We start from the raw sequence: 18331 nt of genomic DNA, 5'->3' as shown, positions 1-18331 counted from the left end.
CTGGTGTCCTCAACATGGGAAAAACATGCCACCAAATACATAGCCATTAAGTTGTTTGCCTTCACAAAAACGGATGTAAAACTCATTATTCTCGGCTTAAATTCAAGTTATTCCACCTCCTGGAAGTCACACCAATCATATCGCAGTATAAAAAAACCACTTAAAATAGAAGGTAAAAAATGGGTATCTTCTGAAAGGGCTCATTTGTAATATCACATCTGAGCAAGAATGGCTGCCTCAAAAGCTACTAAAGTGGGCCTGTGTGCCACAGAGTTGCGATAATAACAAGCCTAAACCTCTCAGCTATTTCTCACTGTAGGTATTAGCATGGCTGACAAAAGTTCTTTATCATCCTAGTTGTGTGCAGCACAGACAGAAGGAACTCAAATGGTTTGCTAAGTTGCACTTCGGGTTGAATGTGGGAGAATGATGTATGATTCACTAAGCTGCAAAGACCGAAGATCACATTTCACTATCGCAAGGGAAACCATTATACCATGACCACAGACACAAAGAGAGTTATACCAGCAGTATCTGGGAGAGGAAAACACGATTGTTAGGGATAGTTCTCACAACATTTTTGTAAAGTTATCTATTTGATTTCCATTTTATTGATGGAAACAACATTTGTGGAGAACCTAAAAGTAAATCTAGACAACATATGTGGATGGGCACATACAATGTCGGGAAAACAAATGTAATTCCAACTGTTCACAAATATTTTCATATTTCTAATAAATACAATTCTGAACTACTTTTGCAACTGGTTTCCTATAGTTAAACTCTCAGCGTGCCAATAATTATGTTTTTAGACTTAGACAACTAAAGAAATGCATAGACCTTCAAGTTATACAACAAAGTGAACAATTATACACTTTTAATAGCTAAATATCAGCTTTCTGGTACTGTTGTCATTAGCTGACCCAAGCTTTATTATTATACTGAAAAGAATTCTGCATCCCTTAGGAGACTATTTAGAAGCAGAGGGCAATCACTCAAAGCAGCACAGTCTGACTGTGTAGCTACTGTGCTCTGCAAAACATGAGAAACTTCCTCTTTCTGTGTGTATGTTTGAGAGGAAGGCATCAGTAAGTGGTTCCCTCTCCCTGAGCGGCAGGGGAAAGTAGACCCTCTTGAGCGCCTCTCGGCTTCCCCACCTCCCCCATGAGCCAATAACGCAGTCAGACAGAGAGTGAGAGAGACACACATTGGTGGTGTCTCGTGCGCGCACACACAGACACACACACACACACACACACACACACACACACAGGCACACACACACAGTGTGGTTTCTCCTCTGGAGGGGAACATAAACAGGGCTGTCTGTCTGCGAGCGGAGAGCTAGTTCTCATGACATCACCACCCAGCAGGAATGCTCTGCTCTGCCCCGTCAAAACCCCTCCACCGGCCAGCAACTCGCACACACACACATACACAAAAACACACGTTGAATGATTTATGCACGTCCACATTTTCACAGGGAAATGTACCACATACACAGCACGCACCCAATTCTGAGCTATTTTCTTTCCTCTGAAATTTTCTTACTTTGCAATTGTTTTTCATTTCTCACTGCTTACAGACATCCTCTTTATCTTCATCTCCTCCCATAGTCGTATCGCACTGTTTTGCTCACGCTTCCCCATAATTTCAAATTTTCTTATCCTGTCATATCTGTATTGCCTGTGCTGTCCGCATTGTCAGACCACACGTAGACCACAAAAACAGAGCACGTATGAGGGAGAAGTGAGACAGACCCAAGTATGACCGCCCGAATATAGAGAATAAAGCTATGTAACCTATGAGAAACTTTGTTTTTGTGTGTGTGTGTGCGTGCGTGCGGGTGTGGGGGACATGGGAAATTACGCACTACTTCATTGTATTGGTGTTTGTAGGAAAAGCCCTATTGAAGCTCTCCCTCCTTCCTTCTCACCTCTCTTCCTCCCTCTAACTCTCTCCTCCCTTTTCCATCCCTCCATCACTTCCTGCCTCATCTTTCTCCTCCTAGCCATCTCCCCCCTTTCCCATCTTGCCATTTCCCCTTCTTATTCCACCTTCTTGCTTCCATCTCTTCATGTCAACTTTTCATTGTCATGTTTTCTTGCAATTTCTCTCTTCTCTTTTTCCTCCTCCCGGTTTCTCTCAGGCTTTTGGGGAAAGCAGGGGCAGGAAGCAGCTTGGCTCTCAGACAATGGAACACATCAAAAAGCAGCACCAGCCTCACCAACTTCACACACACACACACACACACAAAGCACGCACGCACGCACGCACACACAGGCACGCACACACACACACACACACATGTGCGCACACACACGCGCACACACACAAACAGAGCAAGACAAACAGGACATTCCAGCTGCCGGCTGCACCGGATTCCTCGCCTTGGCTAATCTGAAACGGAGAGTGAGGCTGGGAGTGGAGCGGAGTGGGGAGGCAGGGTGAGAACAGTGTGTGAGGGAGAGCAGGGAAGATGGAGAGTGAGAGGGCCACTCAGAGGGTGAGAAGGAGGAACTGATACAGAGAAGGACAGAGACAAAAACAATACTGTGTTACTGTAGCATGAATATTTGCTAACAACTGTGCCCTCATGTATGTCTATGACGGCATGTGTTTATTGTGGTATGCATACAAATTAGGTTATGCACATGGTCTAAAATACTGTGAGTACCTGCCATGGGACAGCAGCCAGAAAGTAGCCGCTCGCCAAATCTCTTCTTTTTGTTTGACAGTAAGATTGTTTTGTACATGGTCATGTACATGGGCTGATTACATTTTTGTAATCAGTGATTTAAAATTAAATGTATGGAACAAATTTGCTGGCATGCATATACAGACCAAGAAAATAAGAGAGAAACACAACAGAAGAGAAGCAATAGTAAGGCAAATACAGGGGGTGAAATATGGTAGAGTATATTTCCAGTATATGTTGAAAATGTTCCAACCGCAGTAACATTTCTATGTAAATTTTTGAAGGTTTGCTGTGGGTGGCTGACTAGGGCTGGGTACCGAACTACGATACTTTTATGGCACCGCCCGAATTGCTATCAAGTATCAACAAATGTCTCGTCATCCAGTACCAAATTGCGATACCTAAGGAGTAAATCTCATCAGCATCAGCGAGCCAATTGGCAGGCAGCATACTTGTACCAAGATCTAATAATGCTGGTGATTGGCTTTCAAAGGTAACGTTACACGAACGCGTTGTAGAGGCATGCAGGAAAAAGTTGAATCACACCGCCGTAAATAGGTTTATATTTTTTACGTTATGAAACTGCTTTGAGTGTGTAAAAATGCCAAGGGGCTGAAAGATAAAACTATAGATCTATACTGTTATGTATAATGAAATTTCCTATTTGTTAAAATGGATTTTATAAAATCGGTATCGAAAAACGTATCGTTCAGGAACTGGTATTGAACATTTTTGAATGATACCCTGCGCTATGGTTGGCAAACAAACTAGTAAAGAGGTTGTTTGAACATATTCTGACCAACATAGGTGGGTGCACACTTTGTCTTCGAGACAGAGATTCGTTCCTCACACTGCCTCCGTGAGTTCGATTTTTTTTTTTTTTCTGTTTCAATACACAGATTGCTTAGCACAGGTGTTCGCATTGATCTTTATCTATGTCTCTGGTTTCAGACAACTACACAACTGTTAAAGAATTTTATGATTGGCAGACAGATGTTGCCTGTTTATCTAGGCTAATCAACTGAATCTCTTGGTCTTAAAACACAAATAGAAAAATTTGTGAATGTCAATACCTGCACTGTGTGATCGGCTATGCTCCAATAAAAATAAGCATTACAGATTATTATGTTTTGAATGATTCCCACAACTAAGTAAATGTCCTAATAAACAACCTATACACACATTCACCCGCCTGCCCCAAGTTCTAGGAGAAACCTAAGCAGCGTTTGAGCAACTCTAAATTGACATACTTGCATGCACACACATGTACACACAGATACATATCATGCATGCACCTGCACACACAAGTGTCATAGTGTTGCTATGCTATCCTGGGGCCAACTTTACTGTGGGAAAAGAGAACAGGCGTGATTTCTTAGAGGCCCGACATCACCAATTCCTACATTTAACCACAACTATGATAATACAGCAGACTGAGTACTTGTTACTGACATCTTATGCATCTCAAATGTGAACAGGGATTCTTAACCATTAAAATAATGTGTGATCACCAGCATTTCACAATCTAACTCAATGCTTTTTCTCAAAGATGAAACAGTCGACAGAACGCTTTGTATAGGCTAATCAATGAATAAAAATAAAAATATTAACATGGGAACAAATGTTTATATTCCTATTATTAATTCAATACACAAACCAATACATCTGTACTATACATATCATAATAAAATGTGACTGATATTTACCCTTGTAAGACATTGTTTCTCCTTTCAATGTTTTCCTTATGAATTGCAATAATGACTTTTCTCCAAAGAAAACATTACAACCTGAGTTGGGTACGTGAAAGCTTAATATCTGTGGTTATGTCTTACTTGCTCATTCATTCATAAACTCACAAATTGGAGTGGCACAGACAGAAAGACAGACTGCACATCGTACCCAAGATAAAAAACAGAGGAGGAAACAGACGTACAGGCTGGCCATCAGTTACTCGTAACTGCACCCAGTAACTATCTACACGTCTACGCCAGAAAGAGTGGTTGTGAGAAGGACCTATGTTATGTGTGAGCAGCAATTTTTCCCAGTGTGTTTGTTCACTTTTAGCACTTACTCAAACTGTATTTGTGTGTGTGTGTGTGTGTGTGTGTGTGTGTGTGTGTGTGTGTGTGTGCGTGTGTGCGTCTATGCATGCGCGCGTACGTGCACGAAAGTAACAGGAGACGCGGAGCCCTCGCCACACACAGCGGGAAATATTTGGGATGGTTTCCCTCGGAATGTCTTGGCGTGCCTATGGAATGCCCCTCTCCCCACCGTCACCTCCTCCCCTCTCTTGTTGTCGCTCCCAACTACTCTCTGGAGAGGGGAGGGAGAGTGGGAAATAGGCGGGACACACAAATTCGACTCCTGTCTTGTCACCAAGAAGAACGGTATATGCACAGAGACGTCAGATGAAGCCACACTGATCAAACACAATTCCAAACAAATGTGACAAATATTTGCAATTATCTACAAAAGCTGTCTGCATGTGTATTTAGAAATGAGTAGTGATTATGACTTATGGTGTGAGAACAGACAAGCCTATAAGAAGTATTTTCTGTTTTCTGCTGAATTCTAACACATACGTACATCCTGACACTGACTAACTCAATGATACACTCACATATGGACAATACCCACACACATTCACACATAGCCAGTGAAGGGTAACTTTAAACGTGTCTCAACCTCTCACATTCCTTCTCTTTCTCAGCCCGCGGCTCTCTTTGTAGATCAAAGGACAGACAACAAGTCTTTCTATCGCCTCGCCCTCCTCTACCCCTCCTATTCTTTCAATGCCACCTTTCTCAGACACTCTCTCTTCCTTTCACAACAAACATTCATGTGGCTTGCAAAAAAACTGATTACTTCTGATTTTTTTCCCCCCATCACACAGTCTGTCTCAACTAATCCATGTTATTTTCATCTCTCTCCCTATCTCTGAATAACCTCTTCCTTTTAATTTTCCTTCATTGCCGTTTGCTTTCTCTCTATCTTTTTTACCTCTCTGCAATCACCTCTGTTCTCACTTCTCTCCCTCCCTCTCTTTTTCCTCTCTCTAACCCCCCATCTCTCCCACCCCTCCCTCTCACGGTGTGGCAGTTCCTGTTGCTCTTGTTTTCACTTCCCCAGTAGTCTGGTGCGTGGGAACCAGCGTTTCTGCTGCAGTGGTGTCTACAAATGAGTCTGAGTGTGTGTGCATCTGTCACCGAGTCAGTGCACTCTCAAGTGCTGTATGTGTGTGTGTGTGTGTGTGTGTGTGTGTGTGTAAAGGTGCTGAGGTGACTCTGTGTGTGTGCATATGATAGTGTCTGTACATGTTTGCAAGTTTTGGATTTTGACTGTGTATGTGCATCACTGTATATGTGAGTGTGTGTGTTTGGTTGGTATCTGTAAGGCAATCATGCTAGCTCAACATGTCTATAAAAGGCCAGTATGGGACATCTGATGGAACTGTGCAACCCAACGGAAGTGTGTGTGTGTGTGTGTCTGTGTGTGTGTGTGTGTGTGTGTGTGCGCGCTTGCGTGCGTGTGCATGGAAACTATAGACACAGCAGGCATTAGAGGTGGGGATGGGATACAGCTGAATAAGGAAACTGTGATGGACCAATCACCACCTCCACCCTCTTACCCTTCCATTTGCAGGAATCCACAGAGATAAAATTTAAGGACTAAATTAATGTGTCAACACCTTGATACAGTTAACTTGATCTTTCTCTATATATTTTTGAGGTATTTTGAGGTTAAAAATATACGTTTTTTTCATCAACAAATGTTTATTTCAAGTCATTAGTTATTTTAAGTAAAACAGTATGTTTTTTCAACAGCTCAACATTAAGACACATCTATTGTATGTTCACATCCTCTAGTTTTCATTTGAGCCAGAGGGGAGTGAAAAAGCTATATTCTTCTCAGCTGAAAAATTACAGCCATGTAACATTATGCTATTTGAACAACAACGGTTTTTACATGTCATGACTTTAGGGGGAGCCAGTTAGATTCATTTTTTGTCACATCAACAGCTGAAAATGGTATAAATGTGCCCCCCAACCAAAAAAAAGAAAAAAAAAAAGAAAAAGAAAATATAAACAGGAGCAGGTGCATGTGGATAAGTAATTGGCAAAAAGAATATGGATGAAAATAAAACCCTATTTTACTTAATAATTTAAAGGATTCGTCGACAATTATTTGCCGATAACTTCTCCCAGCCAGACTGCATTTAGTCTTTGAATTCTCCTTTCCCTACGTCTTTTTTTAAATAATTAATGATTCTGTGTGGCAGGCCTCTGCCATGTTTCTTGTATTTTATATTTTTATAGTATATAGCATGGACCAATAACACATACCAGAGCCTTTGCTATTTTACAATGTCCCTGTGTAGAGGGGCTTTTATACAAATAGCAAAGACCTGTTTTCCTAAGAACAGACATGAGTTTGAAGTTAACATGATGATGACCAATTTGCTGATTCAATCTTCAAACACAAAACACAAGATTTTCAATCATAAAATAAGTCATGCTGTGCTTTTTTCTTTTTTTTTTTTGCCAGTAATACATTATACAAGTTTGCACAAAAGGACATATGTACCCACAAAGCCCTCCTTCATCTCCCCTTCACTCTTGGGGTATCCACGGTGGACATACATTCCTGTGCCTCTAAAATCTCTGTGTGACCTATCGATAAACAGAAACAAACATTAACCCTTTTCCTGCACGATCTTGGGGGTTAATCTTCTGTTCTCTGCCTTTTTTTTTCTCGTTTTTTTTACTTCTCTTCCCTTGTAAGTGCATGAGGGAGAATCACAGAGAGACAAAGGGAGAGAAACTAACCCATCCATTGCTAATCACAGAGCTCTACAATCAGATAACAAAGGGGTTAACTTCGCCTGGGTGGGCCGTGGAGCATCCCCCAGGGTGAAACACACTCTCTCTCTCTCACTCACACCTATACGCACAAATCATGTCCAGTGATTTGGTATTTAATTTGGTAACTAGTATTGCACTTTGAATATTTCAGGGAAATATTTAACTATTCAAACAGTAATGAACTAAATTTTAATATGAACTGCATATTGCATCCTTAAGGTAAAGTGCTTGAATATACTCATTTACTTTTGGTCTTAAATTTTAGAAATGACACTTAGATAATAATGCTTAAAATATTCGATTCCAGAAAATTATCAAGAAGTAATTGAAAAGGCAAAGTCAGGGCCTTTTCAGTAAACTGTCATTTCCATTCATTCTTTTTAATAAACCAGATGGTTATTCCCTTGTTGAAAGAAAAAAATTACCCACATCCTAAGATTTAAGTCTACTGCCTGAAGTATATAAACTGATGGGAAAGATATGAGGCAGAGCTGCTACTTGAATGATTTTAGAGGTCACATTTGGGCTTCCTTTGGTCATACTATATCAAAGTGTCTTCCACTTGAAGTGGCGTCAGGAGTAACCAATAAATAGGGAAGGTAGGTGGGTGACCATTTGGCCACTGGCCGTTTCAGACAGATTTCTTTGGTGTGTCTGTTTGTGTCATCATATCATCAAGACAGGAGGTAGCATCACGGTGGTCCAGGTTTTAAACAATTTGTGTCTGACACAAATGCCCCCAGTGGCATATCTTGACACATTTAGGGCCCCCTACTAGGAGCATACCAGAACACCCAAGTTTAGGAACTGTCCTGCAAAGATATCCCTCCCAATCACCACCAATGCAGCCACACAAATACAAACACAGCCATCAGAGCACACACACAGGTTCCTCTAAACAGCCACCCAGGGAGATATCTACAGGTCAGGTACAGTAAATCCAATATTTTATAGCGAGTGAATTAGAATAATAAACATATCTATATTCATTAATGTTTCTGGGATTGATGAAAGAAGAACATGATATAAAAAAGGACTATGAGGAAACCTAAAAATTAAATTATATCCACTATCATTTCTCCTCCAGGTTTAACTCTTTTTCATACTGGTTCCCTAGTTAAAATGCTGTCCGACTCCTTGTGTTACACTGCATGGTGAAAAATTTCTTAGGAAATAGCTCAGGTTGAATTCTCCTCCACATTTACCCGTTATTTTACATTTATCCATCTATTCCTCCCTCCAGTTTCAACCCAGACATCCCACTTCCCAGCCACACCCTCCAGCTCCTCCTGGGGGTCCTAAGGCCCTCCTAGGCCAGATGGGATATGCTCAGATATGTCCAAGCTCCTCATCCTGTCAGTAAAAGTGAGCCCATTTTGGCTGCTTGTATCTGCAATTTCCTTTTTTCGGTCACTATCACCACAACAGTCCAGTACAACACCCACAGACATAGCTTTGGCAGTAAGCCAGTGCCATACCAATCTGCCTGCCAATCTCTCACTCCATCTTAACCTCGCTTGTTGATAAGACCCCAAGACACTGACCCATAGAGGTAAAAACTCAGACATTCTCTCCCCCTAGGCAATAACAGAAAAAGGCGGCCCCAGGCCTTATGCAAGAGTTTGGTTCAAGAGCATGTATAACTATAAACCATATCAAGTTTGTGTAGGTTCACCTACTGGACTACCTTCAGATCCTTCCCAAAAGAGAAGTGACATTCTGCGTCAAAAGAGTCAGTATTTGTAGACAGAGTTCAGCACGTCAAGGCCCTCACCTCTGTCTGCTGCCCCATTGACAACACTCCAAAGTACAAAGTACAATAGAGGGTTGTTTTAAAGCCCTTTTCTCCATTTCCCCTTATCATATATTAACTTCTTCCCCTTTTATTCAGGATTATACAATATACCGCCGCCACCTCAAGCTTTGCTCAGTTCAGCAGTGCTTAATGACCACAGAAATATTGCCTGCGTATTCATGTTGCTTGTACTTTTCAGTGATATAGGAAGTCAAGCCTTTTCCTCTTTCTCACTTATGGTTGTAGTGTATATAAGCATCAGCTAAATGCCTAAAATTTTACTGTAGTATGGTGGTATGTAAAATATGGGAATGACAGTGTAATCGTATGTATTTAACATGCCTTCAGTCAGCGTTTACTTCTTTTCGGCCAGCTGTCTGTCATCCTCCTCCGTCCTTCCTATTTTATCTGCCTGTGCTATCTTAGGCTGTGTGCAGACCGACTTTACCCCCATGTGAAAAAAATGCAGCCTCTTGATTTATTTGAATGAGGCCAGTTGGTGGTGCAGTGGTGGTGCCAACGCAGAGGGCTCGGGCAAAAATAAATATATAAATAAATAAATATACGCAGTTATATTGCAAAATTGACACTGGGTCAGCTTTTTCTGCAACACCATGCAACATCATCTGGCAAGGCGCTGCGTTGGCCAATCACATATGTACACGCCTGCACACATTCCCAATGTATTACTTTTGTACTATGAACGCTGTATTTCTACCATTAATCTCACAATCGTTGCAATGAAAGATAAAATAACTGATGCTGTCATAACTTTCAAGAGATGTAGAATCCTGTCTCACAGTATTATGAAGCATTGTGAAGTGTTTAGCCGTTTGATACACCCTCAAATACTGTTGCTCAAACTGGCCTTCCAGGATTGTATTTCATTGTCTCTCTTCTACCTGGAAAAATAACACGCCCACCCCTAATGCGTTGTTTTCAAGCAGGGCATTTTTTGGTCTGAATGTACACTTAGATTTTGGGTGGTGGACTTCATCATTCTCTGTCCTCACTATACTTCCTGTGTGCATGTAATGACAATCACAGACATTATTTTAGTTAGAAGGACAACACAGAACAAAGTTAATTTTAAAAATACATTAAGAACCAGCCTGAACTTTCCTACCTGGCAGCGGCTGAATATATCGCTGGGAGTAGGCTGGACATTGAAGTGTTTGAGGACTCGAACAGCCTGGTCTCTGGCCTTTTCTGAACAGTCTAGGGCCAGACAGCGACCCTCACCCACCTGCGAACGTAACTACAAATGTTGGAAGACAGAGGCAACACATGTAGATTAGCAAACAACGAACTCACTAAAAAGTTAATACAACCACACACGCAAAATGCATCATTTGTACATTTGAGATTTGTTCCTGATTTCTCATTAGTTATTACTTACACTTTGGAACGGTTGTCCACATGTGAGTATGACACGGGCTTCAGCTTGTGCTAACTGACATACAACAAATACACATTGAGACAAATGAACACATTAATAAATGCAGTACTGTTATTACCAATTATCTACAATATGTAGAATTTTTGTTTGACTTTATGTTCTTTCTGTATGTATTTATTGTCTCTGTATGTTGTCAGTCCAGACTGCTAACCCACCTTTGCTGCTACTCTGTGATCATCAGTGTTCTCCAACATGATCACATCGACTCCTAAACAGCGCAAGTACCTCCCAAGTCCCTGTAGCATGTTGTCACACACCACCCGCAACTGCTGGGGTGGCAGAGGGGGGGAATCTTCTGAAGGCTTCTCGCCACACAGGAGGCCTTTCTCTGTGTCAGGGTGAGGGGGACTGACCCTTTGAGCCCCCTGACATTCCTAAATGGACAGAGACAATAATGTGATACTTAACTGATCCCCACAGGGGGATTTTCTTTTCACTTGCATCACAGACCAGGGAGGTCAAAGCACAGGGTGAGCTATACAACTGCACCCCTGGAGCTTATAGGAACTGCTGAAGAGTCTTGGTCAAACACATATTGTCCCTCCCTGCTGGTTGGATGCTCAAACCCAGGTTCTTCAGTTCAGAAAATTCAAGGTTAATGCATAACAAAGAATTGTTAAATATCTTAGCACAATAGTTCTTTATTCTTTCTTTTAAAAGGGTTGGTTCTAATTCAAAATTGCAGCCTGTGAAAAGGACTAATGGAAAAATCTCAGACATTATCCTCTTAAGTTTGCACTTAAGTACCTTTTATCAAAAATATAATTCTGATGCAAACACCTTCCTAAGGTTACCTGCCTGTTTTTCCTTAGGTCCCTTGTTTATTCAGAACAAACTCCTGAGAGGAACATGTTTGAACAGAAATGTTTCTAATAAACCAAAAACCATATTACCTTTATTCAGAGTCAAACACAAACATATCAAGGTCAGGTCAAGAGCAGGTTAAGTCATAAATTGAGTCTGGCTTCTCCATTTTCTTATCTCGTTCATGAAACGACCTGTCCTGTTTCCAATCTATCTATTTCTAAAAAACATCTGTCTGACATCTATTTAGAAAAAGTAGAGAGGAAGAAGTCAGTTTTCCTGAGCTGCAATCCTCAGTGGAGCCAGTTCTTCTTCTAGGAAGCTTGTGACTTTCATTTATTTATCTTCAAATCATAAATTTCAAATTATTTTGGTGTTGATGCCAACCTCATAAAAATAAGTAACCTCTGTCAATAACATCAATTGCTATGAAGAAAAGGCAATTGACCCCCGACCTCTTTGCCAAGAGCCTGTTTCTTCTGCTTGGCCTGTTTCTCCTTCTGCTTCTTGTCTCCACTCCTTTCTGACTGACTTGAAGACATGCTGTGCAGGTCAGCTGGTAGCCCAAAGTATGCTGGGTTGCTGGAGAGGACAGAGTACACGTCCAGCAAACAGTAAGCATCTGCCACTAGAAGGAGGTTAAGAAACGAAAGAGAGAAAAAGAGACGAAGAGAGGGGTGAATTTATTGGCGTGCAATTCGTCAGGGGATAACAAAATAATCTGTGTTATTCTATAGTGAAAAGAACGGCAACCATCTGTCTCCCTGTCATTGTGTGTCTGAGCATGCATAATAGCTTACCTGCATATCTAATTTGGCTGATGCGCAATGGACGTTTCTCCCAGTTGGACATCTGCTCTGTCTTGTCCAGGGGCCTTCCCAGAACCTGCTGTACCAGTAGACTGAGGCCTTTCTCTGCAGAGTTTTCTCCAACCAGCACCTCTTTAGGGCCATTTTGAGTCCTGTTGACCTTACACCTCTGGATCTAGATAAGGCATTACAGACATTGAAATTAGAATTAAATGGCACGGTCCAATTTTGAACATTTATCCTCTTAAAACTTGTTTCCATGTATGCAATTACAGCAACTCTACTAATTTTAAATGATCTAGAATTTGTGACAATGCAAAGCTTCAGGTAATACATTCTTGAACTTTTAAGCAGTCCCTCCCTTCTTATGTCCTGCGACAAAACATCCTGTTTCAAACGGACATTCCTTGCAACTTTGCAAAATATGTCTTTGCATTCCTCACATCCTGCAACATGCAGCCTACTCCAGCAGATGGTGAAGAAACATCATCAGTTACTGGCCCATGTTGCCATTTCCACATTCCTATCCCCCTCAGAGACTGTGAGTTCAGCTGCATATATCTCAGGCAAACTACTGGGCCACAGCAGCAGTGTGTACCAGGGCTAGCATCCAAGTATAGCCAAGAACAGCGTTCACTATAACCACAGCAAATTTGTTACAACCTCTAGTAGAGTATCCCCGGTTGCACGGGACACAGTGGACAAGTAGTCAACAAACACGGATGCTTGTCGAGCTGAACCAGACTAAACTTGCTCAGTTCTTGCCAGCTGTAAGTACCAAAACCTGACTTGCTGAGAAATTCACAATGTTTTTGCCTGACCATTTCTGAAGCTACAAATATTATACATTTACAAAAATGTATACGTTGAATGTTGTGATGAATTGAAAACAAATGTGTTAAAAGAATTCTAAATTAGAAATATAAGGTTAAAGTATGATTTTGGCCTTTAAAAAAAAAAAAATGTATTAAAGTAGTACAAAACTGTAAATCAGAACCGGAATTTTATTAAACATTATTGCCTTACTGATTAAGGAAAAACAATGCTTTAATCGTGCTTTTTCTACTGTTGCTTTGATACCGACTGCAGAATTTAATTTAAAACGCTTTTGTATAAAGTTATGTCAATGACAAGATACTGTTACCTTTTGGTGTATACTAAGAAGATCAAGCACCCCTTCCATCTTAAGTGGCTCCTCTAAAAACTGGTGCCAGGTGGCCAAGAGACACTTGAGATCCCCTGTCATACCATAACCTAAATTGTAATAAAAAGGAGAAATGTGAAGAACATAAGTATAAACAGAAAGGCCTCAAATAAATTTCATTTAACCTTTATCAAGACAGTTGCTTACCCAGTTTAAGGACATTTCTTTCAGAGAACAAGCTCCTGATGAAACTAATAGTATCTGGGTGTTGACAGAATGAGTTTGCACAGAGGTCCAATAAGAAAACCTGGTCAAAAACTGCAAGCTGTATCAGGGCAACTTGCTGAACTGAAATGCAGCCAAATGTAGGCTGCCACTCCATGTCAATTCCTACTACTCCACCTTCCTAGGAAAGGATAAAGAAAGGGGACGATAAGTCAGCAACAAAAAAATGTTTTTAAAAAGAGAAACAGATTAACCATTAATACTTTCACTAGTTACCCCAAGTGCCTCCCCATCCATAAACAAGATTTTCACTAATGGATGATTTAAACTAATCAACAAAAGGGGGCAATAATTTCCTTTTTTGCTGGCTTTTACTTTTCTGTACCTTCAACACAATGTTTCGACATTTCTTGAGAGCTTCTGCCGTGTCCACAAATTGAACCTTGTCTTTGGTGAGTGGCACCTGGTAGAACTTCTGACAGTGAGACTGAGATTGGACCCACTCCTCAGTTTGTGCTGAATCACTCAGACCTATCTCTCTGAGTAGAGGTGAGAAATGTCTGTTATTGTGAGTGTGTTCATTAAAAAGGAGTCGGAAAAATAAAAATAAATAAATTTGAGAGTGTATAATGAGTGGATAGATAGCTTCATAAGAGAGAGAGAAAGGGGTAAAAAGAAACAAATAAAATCTGACCATTTTTGAGCAACTTGTACTGCACACACCACACAGCATTAGATCTTATGATTTCGCATGGTGTCTCAATGAAATTTGAGGTATGTGGAATTTTCCACATCTAAGAGAAAGCATAACACTAGAAGACTCAGGGGGTCAGCGAAGTAATTCTGTTTCAAAAAGCTTTAACCCACATTAAATCCATTGTTTTAGCCCACACAATCAATGAAAATAGTCAGAAACAGATAAATGTTAATGATGTTTGTTAATGAGACATGGTTAAGCAGCTTTGGATTAACCGCAACACAACACACTTGCAATGTGTGAGCAAGTGGATGTGGTGAACAAAATTTTGGCTCCATGTTGCACTTCAGGGATAAAACTCTGAGGCGGCAACTATTCCTCTTTACTTAAAGACATATAGGCTGTACATACTGTAAGTAGTGTAATAGGATATGTTTATGCATATTTTGGCCAACTTACTGTAGATCGGGTGGTAGACTCTGCTGCGTTTCCCATACCCCACACGGAAGTCGATTTCTGGGGATGTTGTACCTCAGTGACCATTGAGAGGCTTTCTGGAGACCACAGTACTTCACCAACATCTCCACCAACTTAATCTGCAGCTTAAGGTCATCTGCCACTACATACTATACATACATAATACCCATATGCACTTTTTACACATCCTGCATATCTTATTGAGACTAATGTATATAAAGTATAGTCTATGTGCATATTTTCATGTCAATACACATCTTTAAGCATGATTTACCTGTACATGGTCACTCCAGTTCTCCCCTGTCATGCTTTTCTAAAAGAAAAATAGAATGAAATATATATATATAGAAAAAAGGATACAAAAATCAGTATTTTTTAATTGTTTCTGAGTAAAGTTTCCATCTGGGTAATCTGACTAGGATTTTGTCTTTTCCACAGACTGTGATAACATGGTGTTGCTATATTCAAAACATACTACACTAAAACTTTTCCAGTCAGTGTGAATTTATCCACTCTCCTACATTCTCTGCTCCACATTTTCATCCACTGCTACCAACGTTTTGTCAGTGTTTGAAGGTGACATTAAGACCTTTACTATATCCTCTTCTCAGATAAAAAGACTCTTTTGAAAGCACCCACAAAATGCATTTACAAATAAAGTTAGGAAAGTTAATATTTTATTACATTTTTTTTTCTAAACCCCACAGACCTGGGCCTCAAAGTCTTTCTTTAGTGAACCTCAAATGCCTCCCTCTGCTCATGTTTTCGGGAACTAAAACATCTTTAAAATCAACGAATTATGACAGTTTTGTTTGGTAAATAAAGGTCACGTGTAAGTAACTAGGATAAGAGATCCGAGTAGAGAAACATGACATTTTGAATAAGTATTTCTCAGACACAATTAGGTCCTGAAGACACAAGGGGTTTACAAACTTCTGCTTCCACTATTTTTTTTTATTAATTTAAACTGTATTAACCTCATAAAATAAATAACTCTAGTATTGTTTTAGTGTGTTAAAAAACACTAAATATATCACTGTATAAAAATTACAATACACTTAATTTAACTGTAACATAATTTTGAAGTCAAATAACTTGAGAATAAACCGATAGGAAATAGCAGTGTATACGAGCCAGACAGGCTCACTAAGGCCAAGTCCCTGCTCTTCTTTCAACTACATTATGTAATATCCAGCAAAAACTCCTCCCAAGGATTCAGAGGCTGCTATTAATTCAAAGGTCTGATTTGCAGTTTACAGACAGATTTTGCAGCACTTTTTACAATTAAGTGTAAAATCTTCAAATTTAATTAAAAGTGCAACTATATTTAGTCTATATTGTACTGCAGTTTAAAAAATGTGAATTTGCGCATTTTCTTTTAACTGAGGGACGCAAAACTGAAATACATTCTCAATATGGTCTTGGAATTTGGTAAAGAGAAGAGACTGCCAAGAAATCAGCAAAGAAACTAGATGTAAAAAGGTGGACGTCAATAATTTACTCAATAAAAGCTTTGAAAATGGTCTTAAACAACAAAATATTACACACCATCACAAACAATACAGTCAACAACAACAAAAAAAATGTCATAAAGACAGTGTGAAACATGTTTATTTTGGATACTGATCAAGATAGGATGTCTGTCTTCCATCTCAAAACTATCACTATTATCATCAATTCGTACTAGCCAGAAATGCAAGAACTGAGGAGTGGCCTGCTTGTATGCCTGATATCTATTGCTGCATCACTTACCTCCACAAACCTCTTGTACATGAGGAAACGCAAAGAGTCTAGTCTCCTCTTGTGAAGAGCATTGGGACACAGTCCTGTGTTAAAAACATGAGATCACGATCATTCCTGCCTGAGACAGACAAATAATACATGAAAAACTCATCACACACCTTGGTCGATGTTGAATTTCTCCACGAGTCGTAAGATGTGTTTGGTGAGCATTTTGGGCTGGAGCTGGCCCATGCAGTGTTTGGACAGAGAGAGGCAAGGGAACCGCCTGCGGAGGCACACACAATCATATAGATTTATACAGCCACACACTGATGCCTACATGTACAGTGTTGGTTCTCATACATTCACACATGCTCCATACTTGGTTATCTCGTCTACATTGAAGCTGGGGTGGCACCAGGAGTCTAGCAGTGTGATGAGTCGTTGTTCTAGATGATTGTGGCCTGTGACAAAGGACTCTGCCAATGGCATTTTATCTTGTAAGATTAGCGGTACACACATCTGCAGAAGAAAATTTAAGTTGGAGCCTTGGTTAGACTTAAAACAGGACATTTTGAGAATTTCAGATCTAACACATCTGAAGTGTGCTTATGTATTTAGCGCTTATAAATAACAGGCACAAATGCTACACAGACATATCAGCTGAAAATATTTGTCTCACCTCCTCCATATTCAGTTCCTGCTGTAACTTAAGTTTTATGCAGAGCACTGCTGCCTGTGAAATACAGAGAGAAATTCAGCAAAGTTATAAAAAAAATCAATCTTTTGTGTCAGCATTAATTTGACTTTTTACATTTTTGTCTGAAAGTTTCTGCCATTAAAAAGTTGTCCTTATCAAAATAGGCCTTCACCTCTTTGTAGCAGTTAAGGGCCTGCAACTTCACAATGTGCAGTCGAAGTATGGCTGGGTCCAGGGAGCTGAGATGGTAGATGTTTATGAGGCTCTCTACAAAGCTGGGGTGGGTATCTGTTAGTAAGCTCAGAGCATGATGCTGGAGCTCCAGTGCTTGCTGCTGTGAGAGTGAACTCAGGGTCACCTGGTCGAGGGACAAAATTAATGAGGAACCAAAAAAATGACAAATAATACTGAAGAAAACAAGAGAGATTATCTTGCTATACACAGAGATATAAATTATGAAGGATAGCAAAAAAGAAATCTGCAAAATGAAGCAATAATTGTTGGTGATACAGATTTTCCAAACAAAATCACTCATGAGACAACACTGGAACTACTGGAACTAATCTCGCTGTTGTGTTGGTAGTAGGCAAACGTGCGTGGCCATCAAGGTGGCCCATGGCTCAAGTCTAAATTCTATGTGGTCAAATGAATGGCTACAGAGAACACAATGTTTTGATTTAAATATCCAGGTATACAGTTTGCATTTATTTTAAATTACAATGCATGTTTTCTGCCAGTTTACAAAGATGGCAGTGTAATAAATTTTATGTAGTAAGGTTATTACTATTTCAACATACACACAAAAATTGAATATGCTCTTTACGCTACTGATCAAAAAAGATACCTATAGCACTCTGCATTTGGCACAAGTGGAAAGAAATACTTTTTATGTTTAGAAATAGTGCACAACAGCATGTGTACTAAACTTCTAAAGATGAA

At 40.0% G+C, this 18331-nt stretch overlaps 1 protein-coding gene across 4 annotated transcripts in view; it reads right to left on the bottom strand.

Annotated features, from left to right (window-relative positions):
- The window catches only part of exd3 (exonuclease 3'-5' domain containing 3), a 41587-nt gene that overhangs the window by 16319 nt on the left and 6937 nt on the right, over positions 1 to 18331 (bottom strand). For 3 of the 4 annotated variants that reach the window (XM_040156729.1, XM_040156730.1, XM_040156731.1), the window contains exons 5-19: positions 17565 to 17750; positions 17375 to 17428; positions 17075 to 17214; positions 16872 to 16978; positions 16723 to 16796; positions 15245 to 15283; positions 14953 to 15119; positions 14182 to 14335; positions 13779 to 13977; positions 13572 to 13681; positions 12419 to 12602; positions 12074 to 12246; positions 10970 to 11188; positions 10755 to 10808; positions 10482 to 10613 (exon numbers count right to left, since the gene is read on the bottom strand). In XM_040156729.1, coding sequence (XP_040012663.1) covers positions 10482 to 10613; positions 10755 to 10808; positions 10970 to 11188; positions 12074 to 12246; positions 12419 to 12602; positions 13572 to 13681; positions 13779 to 13977; positions 14182 to 14335; positions 14953 to 15119; positions 15245 to 15283; positions 16723 to 16796; positions 16872 to 16978; positions 17075 to 17214; positions 17375 to 17428; positions 17565 to 17750 — 1992 coding nt within the window. Of the gene's footprint in view, positions 1 to 7021; positions 7369 to 10481; positions 10614 to 10754; positions 10809 to 10969; positions 11189 to 12073; positions 12247 to 12418; positions 12603 to 13571; positions 13682 to 13778; positions 13978 to 14181; positions 14336 to 14952; positions 15120 to 15244; positions 15284 to 16722; positions 16797 to 16871; positions 16979 to 17074; positions 17215 to 17374; positions 17429 to 17564; positions 17751 to 18331 lie in introns of those variants that run through there. The other variant, XM_040156732.1, reaches the window with a different exon arrangement.

The sequence above is a fragment of the Xiphias gladius genome, chromosome 20 (assembly GCF_016859285.1).
Source record: "Xiphias gladius isolate SHS-SW01 ecotype Sanya breed wild chromosome 20, ASM1685928v1, whole genome shotgun sequence".
NCBI classification, from domain to species: domain Eukaryota; kingdom Metazoa; phylum Chordata; class Actinopteri; order Istiophoriformes; family Xiphiidae; genus Xiphias; species Xiphias gladius.
This window is presented reverse-complemented; position numbering and strand designations above follow the sequence as displayed.